This window comes from Euprymna scolopes, chromosome 7 (genome assembly GCF_053919585.1).
Source record: "Euprymna scolopes isolate OS-2025 chromosome 7, ASM5391958v1, whole genome shotgun sequence".
In the NCBI taxonomy this organism is placed as follows: Eukaryota; Metazoa; Mollusca; class Cephalopoda; order Sepiida; family Sepiolidae; genus Euprymna; species Euprymna scolopes.
The window spans coordinates 148476787-148496892 of NC_136488.1; the positions used below are offsets into that span (position 1 = coordinate 148476787).

A 20106-nucleotide genomic window follows, 5' to 3' on the forward strand; every position below is an offset into this window, starting at 1 on the left:
AATTCAGAAATGTCAAATTCGATTTGGTTTTAGCTAGTAAAAATAGCTGCTAAGAGGTCAATGTTATTTATACGCATGCGCAAATATACATTTATATCTTTTTTTTTTTTCCAAGTTTTTATATGCGTATGAACTTAGACCAGACGGTAACAAACAAATAAGGTTGGGGAGCTATATGTTTTGGTTTCAATTCTAGCTAATGGCACCCAAGTCATATTTTATTTTTAACTTTTGAAATCACTATATTCCAGTCAGGATCAGTAGGGCATAGTTCTCTTCTCGTGTCAAGACGAAAACCTATGACTGAAAAATCTAAAGAAATTCAGTATATTTTATACAGAGATTTTGGTACCTAAGTAGTTTGTCCTTATCACCACTGACTATGAATATCATCGTCCAAATCTTTGTGATGATACCTAATATTATGCCACACATCTTCTATAATATAAATCTCACCTATTTGTTTAAATGTATGTATGTATGTTTGTATGTCTCGCAAAAACTTCATTTGTCTCGGACGACAAATATCAAAAATTGGCCAAAAACATTAATTCCTTCACCCTAAACTCGGCCATTTTGTACAAGGAGGGGTCGATTTTTTTCACCGACATTTTAGCAAATCATCGTCACTATTGGATTGACTTTGGTTAATTTCAATGCTTTTGACTTCCGATCACGTCATGAAGATATTGGCTAAGACGTCAGATTTTCTTTCACTTTCTTTTCCGTCTTCGCGGCACGGGTTTGAGCTTGCTTGCCTACTACCACATTTTTTTTCTTCGATCAACACACACCTAAAAACACCCGGCCAACGCCGGGCACACAGGCTAGTATTGTAATAAAAATTATCAGAGTAGAAACTTTTCTGGTATCCAACCCAAGAACTCTCTATTTTTTTCAATGTGGCCATGCAAGTGAAGTTATCTTGTTCTGCACATATATTCTTCGACTGTCTATATTTAATTTTCCTCTTAGGTGGTCAGATTTAAAGACTTACATTACACATCCATCTTTGATTCTCATATTTCTCTCCATGCAACGTATGTCCTCAACCCTCATTGATCAGGTTTTATTTCTAACCATCATCACACTGCATACATATGCCTAATAGACTCTTGTATTTTTTTCATATTTTATGCTTATTAGTTTTTGTAACGATTATTTTGCTTTATGAAATATTAAATTCTCATGTCTTTTGTCTTTCAGGGTCAAGGGAATATCACAGTGTCGGCACTAAAGGCGAAGTTTGACACGCCACACACCAATAATAAAACGGAAGTTGTCGGAACGACCAAGAAAGTTGCAGATCGTAATGCAAGATTTAAGCCTCACAGTCCACCAGATAAAACCAATCATGTTACAAAAGTCACAGCCACTATTCAGCCATACAATCGTGGTATGTCTGCCACACTTGACCGGAAGACAACTAGGGAAGAGACCCACAAAAGACTGAGTTATACGAAGACAGAGTCCGTGTCATGTGATAAATCCACACTAAACGGGAACGGTCCATCTGAAAGCAGTGCCCGACTCAACATGACAACCAACAAAAACAAAATAAACATTCCCGCAGCATTTTCCAAGGAGACACCGACGTCACCTTCAGGAACAACCACCAAACAGCCGGGCCGTGGCAACTATGGCACCAGCCGACAGAACAGCAAAGATTCTAATAGTGAAAATTCCCTGGAAAACTCCCCTAAAAAGACTTATGGATCCTCAGGATCTCCAAAGAACTTGGTTACTGACAAAGGTGTAGCAATGAGGGAGGCGAATGAAATCAAAAACCTCGGGGAGGGTCTGGTGAAAAAACGGGCGGAGCTTCTGTTTCAAAATATCCAGGGAGGTACTACTACTGCTACCGCTACTACAAAATCAAAACCGTCCCCACCTACTGCATCTAACCGGAAAAGCTCTCTCCCGAAAGGAGTTTCGATGACTAACAAAGGCATTATCATTCGCGAGAGAGATGGTAAAAAATTTCAGTTGTGTAGCAAAAATAAGTTGAACACGACACAAAAGTGTCCATGTAAACCAAAGAAACTTGAAAGCAATCAATACCAGGCTTTATTAAAACAATATAGGAAGATTATAGAAAATTTAAACAGTAAGTAACCATTTTTTTTTTGTTTCTTAATTTTATCATTTGCCTTTTTTTACAAAAGGAGGGTGGACCTGTAAATTCACCCTTATCCGTTTGTACTTTTCTCAATAACTACACCTTGGAATTTAAAAAAATTTTGCACAAACATTAAACATGATATGAGTAAAAAAAAAGTAACAGAACGGATTTTTTGGAAAAACTTTAGTTACCCCCCCCTCCTAGGGATGCCTTTCGGGTTAAAATGACTAAAATTGACACTTTTGTGCTTATTAAAAAAAAATTGATACCTGGGATTTTTATAAAACTTTCTGAAAAGTTGTAACTAACTGATTTCTATATAATTTTGTTTGTCTATATTTCCTGATAACTCTTAGGTGTGCCCCAGGGGCTCTTTTAGGGCTAATAAAGACACTCCATTTTGGAGACTATTTTACAATATTTGTCCAAAATTTTCTGTTTATGTCTATTTAGCAGTTTTGCATGGTGCTGAACTCAAATTTAAATATGTTAAGGCCTTGGGGACTTTTTGGGCTACATGGTGGTGGTAGGGGGGTCCAAATGATGGACTTAGTCATTTCTTTTTTTTTTTACATGATGCAGAACTCAAATTTACGTATGCTAATGTCTAAAACTGCACTGTTTGTTCATTTTCACCAGGATTTGACGTGCCCTGGGGACTTTTGGGGCTGAATGGTGGGGGAGCAAATGCTGAACTTAGTCATTTTTTTTATGCTTCGTTCACTGTGCACTCACAGAGGACCATGCATGCTTCACTTTAATATTCATATCAAACTGGAATATCATTTTTTTTTTCATTAACATTTCTGGTAAATAGCCTGTTATAAGAGTAAATAGCCTTTCCTTTAGAAGAGTAGAAAGTGAACCTCGGATTTACAATCTGCATCCTTGTAACTCACTTCTCATATTTTGCCCTTTAGTCCTCCCATTGTTTCTGACAAAGGGGAAAGAATTACTGTTTTTTGGGGTTCGAATCTATCAATCTAACACTTATCGTTAGCAAGTTTTGACCTTGTAGCTCGATTTATTTTAGCTCCTTACACGAAGGCTTCATGCCTCGTTTGTAAAAAAAAACAAACAAAAAAAAACGGTTTCACTATTTTATTGTTGTAACATTCCACAATGGGAGCTGATCAAGCTCATACCCAAAGACGACACAACTGTGTTTGTGGCAACATTTCAAAGAGTACTGGTAATTCATGAGCATGTTAACTAATTACTTGTAACTGGCTAACAGAAACATGCTCATGAATGTGTAGTGATATATATATATAAGCAGTTAGAGTTGTTTTTTTTTCACCTTGGAATAAAAAGGATATGATGAAGAGAGGGAGGGTAAGATGCGATATATATATATATATATATATATATATATATATATATATATATATATATATATATACTGTATTAACAAAACCAAGACTTCAAAAAAGGAATTGATAGCAACAAAAAGTGTATTCCATTGTAAGTTACAATTGTTTCAAGATCGGTTTGACAATTTCAAGCATTATGGCGTTTGAAAATTTTCACATAACCAGCCTTTCTTCAGACTTCTTGAATAAAAAACGCTTTGACAATAGAACATTGTTTAAAGAAATATCCCTTAAAGGAAATGGAGCACGCGAAAGCATTTACACTGGACGCATCCTTTGTCAAAAGCCCATTTAAATATTAATATATCACCTAATTTTTGTATCCTTATTCATATGTCATAAGAAGTTTCCACAAAAACCTGTAGCCATTTAATATCGTTTAATAATACTATTCATTGAATTCCTAAATTAGATTTCTATATATCTTTATTTATTATAATTAATTAAAAAAAATTTTTTTTGGAATTTTATTTTTATATTTATAATATGGTCAGAACAACCTTGCTATAACGTTACGGTTATTTTTAGTTTCGTATTCGCCCATTGATGACTTCAATGTTTACAAAATATCGATTATCTTATTACTTAGATTTAAGACCAGTTTAGGGTTAATATTTTATTAAACAGGAAAATAAGAAATGACATTACCTTATAGTTATTAATCCTCATACAACCTTCCAAGTTATGGATCCTATTCTATTTTTTATTATTAAATATTTTATTATTCACTTTCGTTCATTAGATTATAATGTGGTTCTCGATAGTTGTGAAAAAACTAACTACGAACGGAGATAATCCATCACATTGTTAATTATTAAATAAAAAATTACGTGGAACAGAGGTCGAATTAAGTACTTATAACAGTTAAAGGGAGACAACTAGGGCCGTTTGATGTGTCAGGTCTAGTAAATACTAAAAAGTGTCTATGATTTATTAATTAACTTAATTAAACAGATACAGAAAAGGCTATGATAACGTATTTAACAAATTAAGAATTTAAAGTATATTTTTAATCTTAAAACTGATTATTTACCCATGGGTTTAATCTACATCTGCTATCTATCCATAATCTACTGGTGTTACTCATGGCTCCAAAACCAAAATTACAATTCGTGTATTGTGTTCTTGGATACCTAAGTAAAATAATATATATCCTCTAATAATTATTCTGACAACAAAACCACCCAATAGCTACAAGTGTGCTTCACTCCGATGAAAAGGTGTCTACCCTTGCATTTTTTTTTATAAAAACCTTTAGAACAAGAGTAAATCAACCAGAAGGGATTCTACAAGCTTTAGTTGTCAGATAATAATATCAATTAATTCCCAATCCACTAATTGCTAATTTAATTTTTTAATGATTGCTAGTTTATTGTTAAGTTGTTTTATTGAACTGGAAACGGTAGCACTTATTTCATCATCAATACTACTACAACTAAATACTAAAAAAATGCTCGCGGTTATAGAACAAAGTTTCCAGTCTTTGTTGAGCTTTATACTTTATCTATATTTCTTATCCAGTTTACAATAATAGAAACTATATTTGCTTACTAGATTTTGATCCATTATTTAGACTACATCCTTCCAAGCTATTTTACTCTACATTAAAATTTGACCTTGTATCCAAGGATCCTTATTGATGTAAAAAAGTTATACCTCAGTTACATTTAAGGCATGATAGCAGAAACCTATTCCTGTGAAGACATCCCTGTATGGCGTCTAGCCTTTTATTCAAAATTTCTTCCTTAGAATTCGCTATGTAAAAGGCTTCCAATAAACATAGATTGCACCTTTTTGATTTCCAGGGTTATACTTCCTCCCCCTATCCACTACATCAATTCAAAATCTTTATTGTTTCTATTAAGTTCCCTGACCTATTGATTGAGATTGTCGGACTGACTTCCTCATCTTGGTTGTTATCGTCACAACGTCTCGGCCGTTTTGCCCTCCGGCCTTCATCAGGTGTTTTCTATCGAACTGGGGAACTGTTTGTTAGGAGTCTCGAACCCAACCCTTTATTATTATTACGGGGATACCGTGTTCAGACTCCAACTAGGCTCTGGGACATAGTTGCTGATTTTCTGTTTTGAATGTTACTTTTTTACTGCCTTCGTTCAGGATTGAACTCAGCACCTTTGGATAACTGTAAACTTTGATACAATGTCTAGGACCACTCGGCCATATGTCCTAGTGGTATCTCACATTTATACACTATTTCTGAGGTTAGGCATTTCCCACCCAACAAACAATTCCCAGGTATTCTACAATTACATTTTCTGTCTAAGACACTTTCATTCGATGCTAACTCGTTATTATTCCTTATTTTGCTGATTTTCCTGTTGTTGGAGCTTATTATAGTGTTAGTTAAGTTGCTTGACGTTGAGAAAGATACTTTTACCGAGTTTCTATTTATTATTTTGCTTAATCTATTCTCCGGAGGGAAGTTTTTATCAATAATGCCGTAGAATTCCCTAGATATATTATTTTTGATATGCTTGCTTAACAGTGGATTGAACCAAACCTGTCTCTTGTGTCTATTTCTCTTATTACCTGTTCTGCAGTTATTATTACTTCCTCCGTTTCCATTCTGTTGATCATTATTAACGTATCCCTTATTGATCTTTGGTTTCTTTCTAGCTCTCATTGCCATGTTATACGATATTGTGCAGTTAGGTTTGTTGTTCTTACTATTATTGGTCCTATTATACTCTATTTTTCCGTTGTATCCCGATCTCATAAGGGCATCATTGTAATATTCCTTGTTTTTATCAAAAAGACTCTCTTCTAAGAAAGTTCTGAAACTCTTTTGGAAATGTTGGGGATCAACGCCTTCTTCATACACTGACTGTTGTATGAGGATTAATAACTATAAGGTAATGTCATTTCTTATTTTCCTATTTAATAAAATATTAACCCTAAACTGGTCTTAAATCTAAGTAATAAGATAATCGATATTTTGTAAACATTGAAGCCATCAATGGGCGAATACGAAACTAAAAATAACCGTAACGTTATAGCAAGGTTGTTCTGACCATATTATAAATATAAAAATAAAATTCCAAAAAAATTTTTTTTTAATTATGTGAAATAAAGATATATAGAAATCTAATTTAGGAATTCAATGAATAGTATTATTAAACGATATTAAATGGCTTTGGGTTTTTGTGGAAACTTCTTATGACAGGTTTTTAAATAAGGATACAAAAATTAGGTGATATATTAATATTTAAATGGGCTTTTGACAAAGGATGCGTCCAGTGTAAATGCTTTCGCGTGCTTCATTTCCTTTAAGGGATATTTCTTTAAACAATGTTCTATTGTCAAAGTGTTTTTTATTCAAGAAGTCTGAAGAAAGGCTGGTTATGTGAAAATTTTCAAACGCCATAATGCTTGAAATTGTCCAACCGGTATTGAAACAATTGTAACTTACAATGGAATGCACTTTTTGTTGCTATCAATTCCTTTTTTGAAGTCTTGGTTTTGTTAATACAGTATATTAATGCTCAATTATGAAATATGAAAATTTTGTTGCTTACATTTTAAGTCATCTCTTTGTGGCTTAAAATTCCTTGGTATATGAAAAATTACTAAATTATACGAACCCAGTAAAATTCAGTATATTACAAACAAGTATATATATATATATATATATATATATATATATATATATATATATATATATATATAATCTGTATATTTATATCGTTGAACTATTTATCACGCTAACAGTATAGAACAGAAATAGAGCAATAGCTTTGTAATAAAATGTTCATGTGTATGCGATCTATCTTGTACGATTAACTAATTTGCATTTTGCTTTGCAAAGGGACATCTCATTAATTCACTGTTTATATTGTTTTCTAATTCAATGATTATTTTCATTTTACTATTATAGTACACAGTTCTATTTACGCATACTTTTTATATCGGAGATAAATGCTTAGCATTTTGAGTGAAAAGAGTCTTTTCTAGACTTCTTTGGTCGGTTTACTGCTTGTAGTTTTTAGTTTCCTAAAGTTTCCCTGACAACGTCGAGACACTGTCTTGCTAGTATAAAATTTATGGCTTGTGAAAAAAAAATTTTTTTTAATAAAAATGAGAGCAACTAAATGAAAAAAAGCCTTTAATTCCTTATAATTTTTCATCTGCTTCCTTATTGATCGTTAGTTTAGGTAAATGATTTATTTGTTTCCACTTTTTCTGGTCGCATTCTAAATACTGGCTTGGTTCTTTTTTTTCTCTCTTTTTTTTACTTTGTGCCTCTTACGTGCAACCATAACCTTTGATCTATTTTCTATCATGAAAAGAAGAGGAAACGAAATCTCCGTTGACGCTTCAATTAAACAAGTCGCTCGACTGAACCGATTAATTTCCTTTGGGGCGATGAGTAGTTATCAGGAAAATGTCTCGTTTTTTTATAACCTCTAACTTTCTCTTTCTATTCTTTGTCATACTCTCTCTCTCTCTCTCTCTCTCTCTTTCTCTCTCTCTCTCTCTCTCTCTCTCTCTCTCTCTGGAATCTTTCTCTCTCTTTCTCATCTTACCTCTTCCTTTCGTAGCTTACTTTCTCTTTCTCCCTCTCTTGTACTTCTCTCCCTCTTTTTTTCGTATCTTACTCTTCTTTCTCTTTCTCTTTCTCTCTCTCTCTCTCGCGAATTTTTTATCCTCTCTTTCTCTTTCGTATCTTACCCTGTCTCTCTATCTTATCCTTTGTCTCTCTCGTATCTTACCGCTCTCCCTCTCTCTCATATCTTACCCTCTCTTTCTCTCGTATTTTACCCTCCCTCCCTCTCTCTCTCTCTCTCTCTTTCGTATGTTACCCCCCTCTCGTATCTTACAATCCTTCACTTTCTTTTGTATCTTTCTCGCTCTCTCGTATTTTATCCTCCTTTTCTCTCTCGTATCTTATCCTCCCTCTCTTTCGTATCTAACACTTCCTCTCTCTCCTGTATTTTACCTCCCCCTCTCTCTCTCTCTCGCTCTCGTATCTTATCCCCCTCTCTCTCTCTTTCATATCTTACTCTAGTATCTTACCCCCCCTCTCTCCTTCTCTCTCATACTTACCCTCCCTCTCTCTTTGTCACGTACCTTTCTCAGTCGTATCTTATTATCTCTCGTATCTTATCCCTTTCTCTTTCATTTGTATCTTGCTCTTTCTTTCTCTTTCATATCTCTCTCTCTCTCTCTCTCATGTATTATCCTACTTCACACTTGTATCTTATCCTCTCTCTTGTCCTAATCTCTCTCTCCCTCTCTCTCTAATTTCTCTCTGTTGTCCCTCTCTTTATCCCTCTTGCAAAATATATTATCTTCTTGCCCTTCTCACTCTCTCTCTCTCTTTCTCTCTCTCTCTCTCTCTTTCATCATCAACTCTTACTTTTCTTCCATTTCCCTCTTTTTTACTCTTTGTATTTCCTTCTATTTAATCGTATCATAAATCACTCATGTAATATTTTAAAATGTCGTTTTATCTGAAAAATGATTCAAAATCAGGCGAATAATTTTAGATCCATCGTTCCTTCTCAAAAAATCATCTTCATATGATCAGTATTATTTGTATGTATGTATGTATGTATGTATGTATGTGTATGTATGTATGTATGTGTGTATGCATGTGTGTATGTATATGTGTATGTTTAGTCAGGTCATGTCATATGCTACTGGTACCATGTAACCCAGTACTACCTGCCTTATGGTCAGGTCACCGGCGACTAAACTGGTTCCCCCACCAGACTTGTTTGGTGAGGAGGGCGGCTAGTCTCCCTGAAGGAATAAAAACAAGACCTTTCAAAGGGCGAATGAACCCTTTTTCGGGGTCAACGGCCAACTAGCACCGTGTGTATTTGTGTGTATGTATGTGTGTGCTGGGGTGGAGAGGGCTCCCGTAAGCTGTGGTGAAGACAACCTTTCTAGGAGAAGCAAATCTCTGATTTAAAAAAAAAAACATAAAGCGGGAGAACAGTACCCGCATTAGGCTGGTCTGCAGTTTAACTTGTTGCTGGCTATCTTTCTCTTGCTTGTTGTTGGATTTCAACATTTTGAACCGAGAGAGAGACTTAGCTGCAACATCATCTGTGTATAGATACTCCCTCAGGCATTTGTCTAGAAAAATGGTCCTGTGGCGATGGAAATCATTTTTGGGCTCATGGACTTTAAGTGTCTGAGGGAGTGGCACTCGTCTGACAAGACGTTGCAATCATCATATGTGTATGTGTGTGTATGTATGTGTGTATGTATTATATGGAATAATCACGTTGACACACCCTGTCAGATTACCAAAGTTAAGCAACGTTGAGCCTGGCTAGTACCAGATGAATGACCATTTGGGGAATTCTAGGCGCTGTATGTGCTTTCCGCTTATCTTGGCATTGCTTCCAGTCCTCCTGAACCTCCACTTGCCACTGGTATTTAACAACGCCAACTTAGGAGAGGTGTGGTTGGTGATTGCGCAACTCTTGCCACAAAAAATCCACGCGCAGACTTTCTTACAGTGGGTATCTATAGTCTGACAAGACTGAAGGAAGCTACTATGTATGTATGTGGTCAATCAAAACAGTTGTTATATAGTAAGTTCCTTCTTGGCAAAAGACCCCAGCACAAGCCCAAAAAACGTTTCCGTGATATCAAGGAGAGTCTGGTGAGCTTTCATGTTCCTGTTGACAGTTGGGAGCGCATGATCGCAAGTAGTGGAGGACACTGATATACACGGATGCTGAACACTTTGAAGCAGTCAAGATAAACCGAGAGAAGCTCAAGAGAAGATGTAAGAAATGCCAAATCTTGTTGCCGAATCATGGAGATCTTTGGATGGTATGTGATCGGGCTCTGTTATCTAAGGCAGGTTTTGTTATTCGTATGAAAGCACACGATTTCACAGGTTCCACTGCTGTTAGTTTCATCCAAACCAGTGAATGTTTCAGTGTCTTGTCTGCTTGAGGGTGCGCAAATCGCGGGCAGGACTGAAAAGTCATCTTCAGGCACATGGACTTTTAGTAACTGAGGGAGTGGCACTCGTCTGACAAGACGTCGCAATCATCATGTGGTCAATCTGTGGTTCAGATTCCAAATTTCTCTAGTTTAACTACACTGATGAGGTACTGAGATGATGAAACACGTTTTTTTGTTTGTTTAATTTTATCGTTTTGTCCTTACGAGGAATTGATCATCATACTAGATCTCATACATTCCAATTGAGAAATCTTTTTCAGGATTCTAATCGTCCCTTTTAAGTGCTTTTTTTTTTAAATCTCTCTTGCACTTGTTTCACTGGGTATATTTGCCAGATAGTTTTTGAAATACTTTTTCATGGGCCCAATTGCTCCTATAATTACTGGAATGATGAAGATCTTCCTAAGATTCCAGTTTCTTTTTATGTCGTACATAAGACATTGGTATCTGTGGATAAATATGTGCACTCTTAATTTCTTTTTTTACCATTTATTTAGTCGCCTTTAACCTCAATCGCCGCCTTAATATGGGTCCGGAACTAGGAACATGCCTTTTCCACAATCGTAAGAAAGAAAGAAAGGAAGAAAGCATTGAAAGAACTGTTAAATAAGAAAAAGCCTCACAGAATTAACATTCCTTAAAAACAAAAACATGTCATACTCGATAGATGGCGAATACTTGGTGGATGGCGGCGATTAGGCTGACTATGGTGCTGTGGGAGGTCATGTTGGTGATGTTCTCGATGCATGACCAAACGAAGTAGTCCAGCAGGTTCAGGTCGGAGGAGAGGGGAGGCAGTGAAAGAAGAGTACAAAGTGGGGGATGCCCTTTTCTCTTCCCTGCAACCTCTCTCTCACAGAAGAAACGTTGCGAGCCTGTCTTTGTTTTATCGTTACTTCCATGGCAAGTGCTCGTCTGAGCTCCAATCTCTGGTCCCCCCTCACCAATCTTTCATGATAAACACCCGTCTAGCTAAAACCACTGTCAAAAATTTTCCCCAATCTTTATCTGTGCCAAAATCAAAACGTAGATTCCATGAACAAAGCTTCTTTCTTTGAAGTGCACCCCTGTGGAACTCTCTTCCGTTTGCCTGTTTCTCACCTGACTACAACCTGGATGTCTTCAAGTCCAACATAAATAAATTCCTGATGAACCGCGCCCTGAAGTAAGACACTTTATCAAATCTCCGATACTAATGATTACTACGATACTATCCCATTCATTACTGTACACGCAATAACCCTTATCTCCGAGTGGCCTCCGGGCCTTGATAAGTGGTGACTACCTTGTAAAAAAAAAAAAAAAAATCATAGCACTCCTTTTGAAGCCAAGCCTGGATCTCTTTGGACTTGTGGGCCAGCGTCGATCACCACACTCTTCAGCACATCCAGGCAGACTTTGGTGTTGATTTTTAAGCTGACTTCGAAGACGTGATGTAGCATGATGTGGTTCTCACTTGAAACCACACCAAAGACCATAACCATGGGTGGAAATTTTGTTTTCATCACCTTGGACACGTTCCTGTTATTTGTGGCAATCCAGCAATGCATTTTGAGGTTTGAGGATGCTGGCAATGATCTTGTTGTCATAACTTGGATTGGTAGAGAGCATGAGTTGTACAGCGGCGCATCTCCAATCTCGCGCGTTGAACATTGTGTCACTTTCAGACATGATGGAAGGTTCCTATCACTCTTGGGATTTGTACATGACTGGCCAATTAGTAAATAGTCTACAACAAAAAAAGAAAAGGTGTGTGTTGAGCAAAGAAAAAAAAAAGTGGTAGTAGGCAGGCAGGCTTGAACCCATACCACAAAGGAGGAAAAGAACGTGAAAAAAAAAGTGACATCTTAGCTGTTGCGCCCATTGTCAAACCAGAAGTGACGTAGGTTTGAATTAAGGCTAGTCAATCGAAAAGAGGGGATGACTTTCGAAAATATTGATGAAAAAAGCGACCCCTCCTTGTAGAAAAATAGAGTTGAAGGGAAAGGAATTAATGTTTTTAGCCAATTTTTCACTATTTGTCGTCCGAATGGTTGAGCTTCAAAATGATACCGATCTCGTGAAAATCTGTCGACTCTGTCGATAGTTTTAGGCAGACATACAAACATAGATACAGATATACATACATTTAAACAGATAGGTGAGGTTTATATATATATATATATATATATATATATATATATATATATATATATATATTACTCTATAAGCAAAAAAAAAAAAAAATCAATTGAAAAAGAAATTGTTTTATGGCAATCGCTCCTGACAAGGTACGAAGCCATTTGATGTAAGGAGCTAAAGGAAAAATAACTCTTCAAAATCCTAAAAAAATAACCAATAAGCGTTACTTAGATAGATTCTGACCTTGAAAACAGCAATTCTTCTCCCTTTGTCAGAAACATCGCTCATAGAATGAGGACAAATTATGAGGCTACTGAAAGTAAACCCAACGTTCACTTTCTACTCTCCTATCTACTCATCAAAATAGATCTAATTTTTTAAATATACCTTAACAATAAATTTCTGTGGTAAAGAAAAATGGAAAAATGTAGTCAAAACTAATTAAAATACAAAACTTTTCTTGAAACAAATAAGTAAGAAAAATGTCTGATTTCAAAACAGTTCGAAAAAAGCGAATTCTTTCAAAGTCAGTAGGGAAGAAAGAAAGAATTCAAAGGATTGTTAAATAAGAGAAAGCCTCACAGAATTAACATTCCTTAACTGACAGTTGAAAGAAAATAAGAAAAACAAAAACTATTTCTGGAAAGACGGATTACTTTCAAATAAAAACGGAAAAAAAATATATATACTACCGTCTTCCAACTGTTGACCCATAAAATGTCGGCTGTCATCAAACAGACCAGATTCTCATTATAATGATAGATTGCATGTGTTAGTATCAAAATAGTTTCGTTTATATAATATATATATATATATATATATATATATATATATATATATATATATATATATATATATATATATATATATAAATTGCTTATTGAACAGTAAGCTAAGCTTGACATTTTATAGACAATGATGTAGTTCAATTTTTGATGTCAAAAAGTCTAAAGAAAGAAAGAGTTATGCTGAAAAGCAAAAAAATGGACACAATATTTGTAAGTTGCTAGCAGGGACACCTAACGTTGCCCGGGATTGAATGATGATCAATAAATTTTTCACCCTCCCATATTTTTATTGCCATCAAAACCGATGAAATCTATCATTTTCCAATCAAATCGATTGATTGCCTAGTTTGGGACCCATCGTGGTACACCGGGAGGAAGCTTCACAGGCGTCCCTATTGTAACTTAGTCCAAAATATATTGTAGTTTACATTGCACTAGAGAACCTACTGTTGATTTTATCATATTATTTTTATATATAACAGCTTCATTTAAATTTTAAAATGCAAAACCTTAATTTTATATGTCTGGCCTTTCTGCTTGTGCGGTGATAATGGCTTAAATTTAAGTTTAAAATGAAAAAGTCAAGTATCCTGGTGCACTTGTGCTTTAAACAGAAACATACATTTCGAACGTGTCCCTGTCACATCAAAGAACCTACTGTTGATTTTACATGCCAGGCCTTTCTGCTTGTGTGGTAATAAAACTTCTGAAATGCACTTGTGATGTTAGGCTGTATAAAGGGTTAACTTTGGTCAAAATGACCTGTTCCTTCTTTTATTGGATGTTTTTGATTATCGATTATCGGTACTTATTGAAGACATTCCGATACAAAACCTATCTAGAACACTGCCAGGAACATAAAGTATATTTATGTAAAATTTCAGAAAAATCGGCCCAGCCATTTTCGAGTCGATAGGGAACGAACTAACGCACATATACACAAAGTTCCTTTTAACTTGCTACCATTTATTAGAAATATTATCATTTTTATTATCATTATTGGTTAAATTCATTCATTTATTTTTCTAATTTGGTTGAAAAAAAATTAAAGGTATTTTTAAATTAACAAAAAAGTTATTCTTTTTCAAATTTAAAAAAAATCCAAAAGATTTTTATGTTAAAATGAATTAATTTACATATTTTATTCTTTTACATATTGGCATATATTTTTTTTTTTACATAATTTTCTGTAATATTTTAGTTCACTAAATATTTAATTTTAATATTTGATCGTTTAGATTTTTTTTTCATAGTGATATGGGACAACAAGAAGAAAGAAGCAACCTTAGTAGAAGTTAGTGTCTCCAATGATGCTGGCTTAAACAGAGCTGAGAGGGTTTTACATGCTGGCATGTGTTTGACTTTTAGAAATTGACTTCAAAACTAACCTATCTCTGGTCAGGTCTTTATTTATCCCTTTTTCAAATTCATCCTTATCATTCTCTTCGATATTTTCCTTAGCCCACACCCTTCCGTGAACTGAACCTGCTACCTCAACTGTTCTACATTTTATTAACCTTAATTTAATTAACTCGCATTCATTATTTCAATATGGGCAATACTATTGAAATCTCCTGTTCTGCACACTTATTCTTACCAGATTTAGGGAGATGTGTTTAGAACAGGATATTTCGAATGAATTACCTATATTTAAAGAATAGATAAGCATTCTTGGGTTGGTAGGTGTAGAAATTGGAGAAAATTTGAACAAACCGGTCACAGACTGGATACCTGAACTAGTATTTGATAAACTGTAAATAAACTATTTTTAATCTTTTGTTTTAGTGAGTCTACCGCGTTGTTCGCCATTTGACTTAGTTCAGTCACATACTTTTCAAATGTCAATAGCTCCGACGACGTTTCTACGTCTATAAAATTGCCTGCCTTCATACTAATGTTCTTTGACACAAAGAACATAGTTTGGCAATCACAAGTCACGTTAGAATCACGAGTTGCTCAAACCGACAATTTTGCCATCCTCCTCTCTTTTGCATCCTGTGCAGTTTGCATCTCACTTAACTATCTACATCCTGTTAAATCAGATGGAATACCAAATTTTCATATAATATATATATATATCTTTATATATAAGTGAGAATGTGTGTGTGTGTGTGTGTGTGTGTGTGTGTGTGTGTGTGTGTGTGTGAGGATAATTCTCAACCAATATACTCAACGAATTTTTGATCTACAGACTTGAAATTTGGTATATAGGGTATTCAGACATGTGAAAAACTTAATCGGTTTTCTTAAAAAAAGGGCTGCTAAGGAGTAAAAATTGAAAAATTGATACATGGTGGTCATCGGATTTTTGTTTGTCAACTGTTTCATGAATGCGCATGTGTAAATTGTTCACATGACAGAGTCCTTATGTTAAGAATAAACAGGTTTGAAAACACTTTTTAAAGATTGTGTCAAGCTGGCGTAATGGTTATCGTACTTGACTCACTGTCAAGTATGATAACCATTAGGTTATAAGTTTTGGTTTTGATTTAAGCTGGAGTTTTTTTTTGTTTTTTTTTTACTTGCAAGAAGTGAACTGTTTAGAAAAACATAATACTTGCATACACATGTCTCAGTTTCTGTATGAATTAAAATGTACTAGTGTAAGAAATAATTACCAAAACTATTTTCAAGTCGTGTTTGAGAACATTCAGCTGTGATATTGAACTAGTTTTAGAATGCTGAAAAGCGAGTCAAATCACAGAAAAATATTTTCAAGTAAGTAAATTTTTACGATGTTTTCTAAATATTTTTTTTCTGCTTCGTTTCTGTTGTCATTTCATTTTGTCTGCTTTTTGGCACTGACTCAGTTCTTTGGAAGTTGAAAGACTTTTGGTATTTTGAGTTGGCATTATGCAACGTTAATCACTTGCGCTATTTCTGACTCACTAAAAGTTATTGGGTTTATGGCATTAACTCTGTGTGTGTGTGTGTGTGTGTGTGTGTGTGTGTGAAAATATTTTCAAATCACTGCTGTGCACTTTAGCTTCTCTGGCTTGCAGATATAGGATCTATTTTGGAAATAAAGGCAATTACAAAGTAAGATTGTCCCCTTGTACATTAAAAAAAATAATCTCCATATTAAGAAACCTATTTCTAATATGCTTACTTTCTTATACCTACCATATACATAAGACGTTTTACTATTTTATTTTACTCAAAACCATGTTGAATTTATTTAGATTTCTTTATGTCGGTGGTGGTGGTGGTTGAGAAAGAGACACAGATTCTCAATAGAAAGATAAACTAATATAGTCAATTATCTTGGATCATAAGTTCAAGTGTCAAAAGAAAAGCGATCAAGAAAGAAAATTCCACAAATCACAAGATCAGAAACACTACACATGTAACGCATTGGAGTCGTCTACCACTGAACTACTCTATAAAAGTTTTTTTTATATAAATAAAGTTTATGAAGAAGTTTTTATGAATGAAGTTTATAAAGAAGTATTTTATAAATGAAGTCTATAAAAAAAGTTATCTATTAAAGAAAGGAAAGTTGTCTGTGTGTTTGTTTGTTTGTTTGTTTGTATATCTGCTAAAAACTATTGAGAGACGCATCAAACAGTCGCAACTATGGTATCGTCAGAAAGAGCAATCTCTCGGATGAAAAGTATCTAAAAATTGGCCAAAAAGATTAATTTTTTATAAATGAAGTTTGTAAAGAAGTTCTTTCTTATAAATGAAGTTTGTAAAGAAGTTCTTTCTTATAAATGAAGTTTGTAAAGAAGTTCTTTCTTATAAATGAAGTTTGTAAAGAAGTTCTTTCTTATAAATGAAGTTTGTAAAGAAGTTCTTTCTTATAAATGAAGTTTGTAAAGAAGTTCTTTCTTATAAATGAAGTTTGTAAAGAAGTTCTTTCTTATAAATGAAATTTGTAAAGAAGTTCTTTCTTATAAATGAAGTTTGTAAAGAAGTTCTTTCTTATAAATGAAGTTTGTAAAGAAGTTCTTTCTTATAAATGAAGTTTGTAAAGAAGTTCTTTCTTATAAATGAAGTTTGTAAAGAAGTTCTTTCTTATAAATGAAGTTTGTAAAGAAGTTCTTTCTTATAAATGACGTTTGTAAAGAAGTTCTTTCTATGATAAGACTGTTTCTAAAGAATCATGACAGGCAAGAATGAAAGAAGGAAAAATATTGAAAAATGTTATGTAAATAATGATAAATTCAGAGAATAAGGTCCCCTTATCTATATGAAGGCGTTTGTTTTATAGAGAGAATTCCAAAATCTTAGCAGAAATGAAAAATGAGCTGTGCTAAGAATTCTAAAACAAGTGTAAGCAAATTAACAACTTGGATGATATATTAAATAACGACCATTAAATTTTACTGATTGTTTGGCTTATATATAGAGAGAGTGTCGATTGGCGCTAATAGCGGTTTTTAAATCTGAAATATTATACTTAATTCTACTTCGAAAGTTAATTATGGTAAATATTGGTTCACGTTCTTAAAAAAGAAATATATATTTTCAATCAATTAAAAAAAATTGTTTAATTCTGCTCAATATTTTGTTTTTGATTAATCTTCATATCTATAAAAGTGAAATTGTCTGTGTGTGTACATTTCCCTACCAAACTACTCTGTCAATTTTCAGTCTACAGACTTGTATTGAGACTTGGGAAACAGACAGTATTGAGACTTGGGAAAATTTTTTTATTGGTTTTCGGCCAGAAATTTGGGTGTCAAGCGGTCAAAGTTCAACAATTTGATCTTTGAAAACTCTACCAAACTCCTTCGCCAATTTTAGGTCTAAACACTTAAAATTTTAGATGTAGGTTACTTGGACATGGATCGAACTTTTTCATTTGACTTGAACCCAAAAACAAATGTTAAGGGGGTCAAAATTGGGGTCAAAGTTAAAAATAATTTACGTCTGTGGTTTCTACCAAATTACTTAGCCAATTTTTGGTCTAAAAATTTGAAATTTTACATAAAGTGCATTCAGAAATAGGGCAAGATTTTTAATCGGTTTTTGGCCGAAAATTTGGCTGCCAAGGGGTCAAAGTTCAAAAGATTTAACTTTTGCGGTCTTTATCAAACTATTCAGCGAATTTTGGATCTAAACATTTGAAATTTTACATAAAGGGTATTCAGACATGCAACAAGCTTTTGAGGCAAAAATTTGGCTGCTTAGAGGTCAAAGTTGAAAGAGTTGAACTTTGCAGACTCTACCAAGCTCCTCCGCCAATTTTGGGTCTAAACACTTGAAATTTTAGATGTAGGTTATTTGGATATGAGTCAAACTTTTAATATATATATATATATATGTATACATATGCACATAAAGTTATGTAGAGTACATAGGGGCCAAGCAAAGCCGGGCTGAACTGCTAGTCATAAATAAAAGAATGGGAGTAATTTTTATTCCCATGCTCGGATCAACTAGCACTGTCACTCATGAATAGTAGAAAAAAACTTTTATAAGACATTTTTCGAAATTCATCGATATTCTTCTCTGATGAGAGTCTATTGTTCAATATAATTTTTTAAATGTGCCTATAAATACTTATTTAATTATATATATATATATATATATATATATATATATATATATATATATATATATATATATATAATTTTTTTAGAAACGGGTAGAGTTATTTCCCCTGACGAGTTTTTTTTTTTCATATATTCCGAATTCGAAAGATAAAACAAGAAACTCTTCCCCGCATTAAATAATTTGCTAATCACAATAAGTTTCGAGCGTGAAAAAATAATTTCGTGTAGACAGAAAGATATTTTGTCTCATTTTTAAATATTAAAAAAAAAAATAAAGAAATAAAACACTTACGAATAAACGAAAAGATCTCATTTATTTGTTTTTATTATTCTTGAAACGACTATACAGAATATTTGAGCGTTCCGGAAAGTGACCCCCCCCCACACACACAAAAAAAAAAAAAGAAACAGGTCGAAAATTTCTTTTATGTACGAAAACAAAAAAGCCAGTGAAAAAAAAAGCCAATAAAAGAAATTCCATTTTGTTCTTAAACTTTTCAAATGCGTTAATATTTTAATGCGTTATTATTTCTACAAATTAGCTTTTTCCTTTATTCGCTTTTTAGGTTGGAGTCTGCCTGCACGCCTAATTTTTTTTTTTTTTTCGGTCGCTCCGGCACTCGTTGCTATTTTTATTGGAACAAAAGTTGTTTTGATTCGTTTATTTTCTATTTTATTTTATTTTTTATTTATTTATTTTTTTTTGGCGGGGGTGGGGTCCAGCGCACGAGCAACAAAAAGTGCTCAATATCTGGAGAATAGCTTCTTCTCTTTGTATCCATTCTGCCGAAATATCTAGTGGAGAGGGTACTTCTTTGGGGGGGGGGGCGTTTACATTTACATGTTTTTATCCGTTCTTTTATTTTTGAAATTGTTGTGGGGGTATCGACGTTGCCCACGATGAAAATGATTAATATCCTTTGTATAGCAGGGTTATTCCAAACGGAACTTCATGTTGACCCGGGCATCGCCGGATACGCATGCTATATATATATATATATATATATATATATATATATATATATATATATATATATTGTGAACAGTAAGTTATGATGTAGCTATCGTGAACGTATAAAAATGTTTATAAACCATTTAATTTAAATGGACTTTAATGTAATTTTCTTTTATTTATTCCTCAGAATCAGGAGAACTTAAAATTGAAGAAAGACCTCCGTCATTAATGTGAGTATGAATCAAACTTTATTTCTAATTGTTTCTATATTTTTTGTGTAAAATTCAAGAGATAAGCA

The 20106-nt window shown here is 33.8% G+C and overlaps 1 protein-coding gene across 9 annotated transcripts in view; it reads left to right on the forward strand.

Moving 5' to 3' along the window:
- Positions 1–20106, forward strand: part of LOC145280045 (uncharacterized) — a 434510-nt gene that overhangs the window by 334237 nt on the left and 80167 nt on the right. For all 9 annotated transcript variants that reach the window (XR_013868533.1, XM_080131714.1, XM_080131717.1 and 6 more), the window contains 2 exons: positions 1207–2107; positions 19996–20038. Coding sequence is in view for 8 of the 9 variants with exons in the window: in XM_080131714.1 (XP_079987840.1) it covers positions 1207–2107; positions 19996–20038 (944 nt within the window). In the remaining variant the exon portion in view is untranslated. The remainder of the gene's footprint in view (positions 1–1206; positions 2108–19995; positions 20039–20106) is intronic.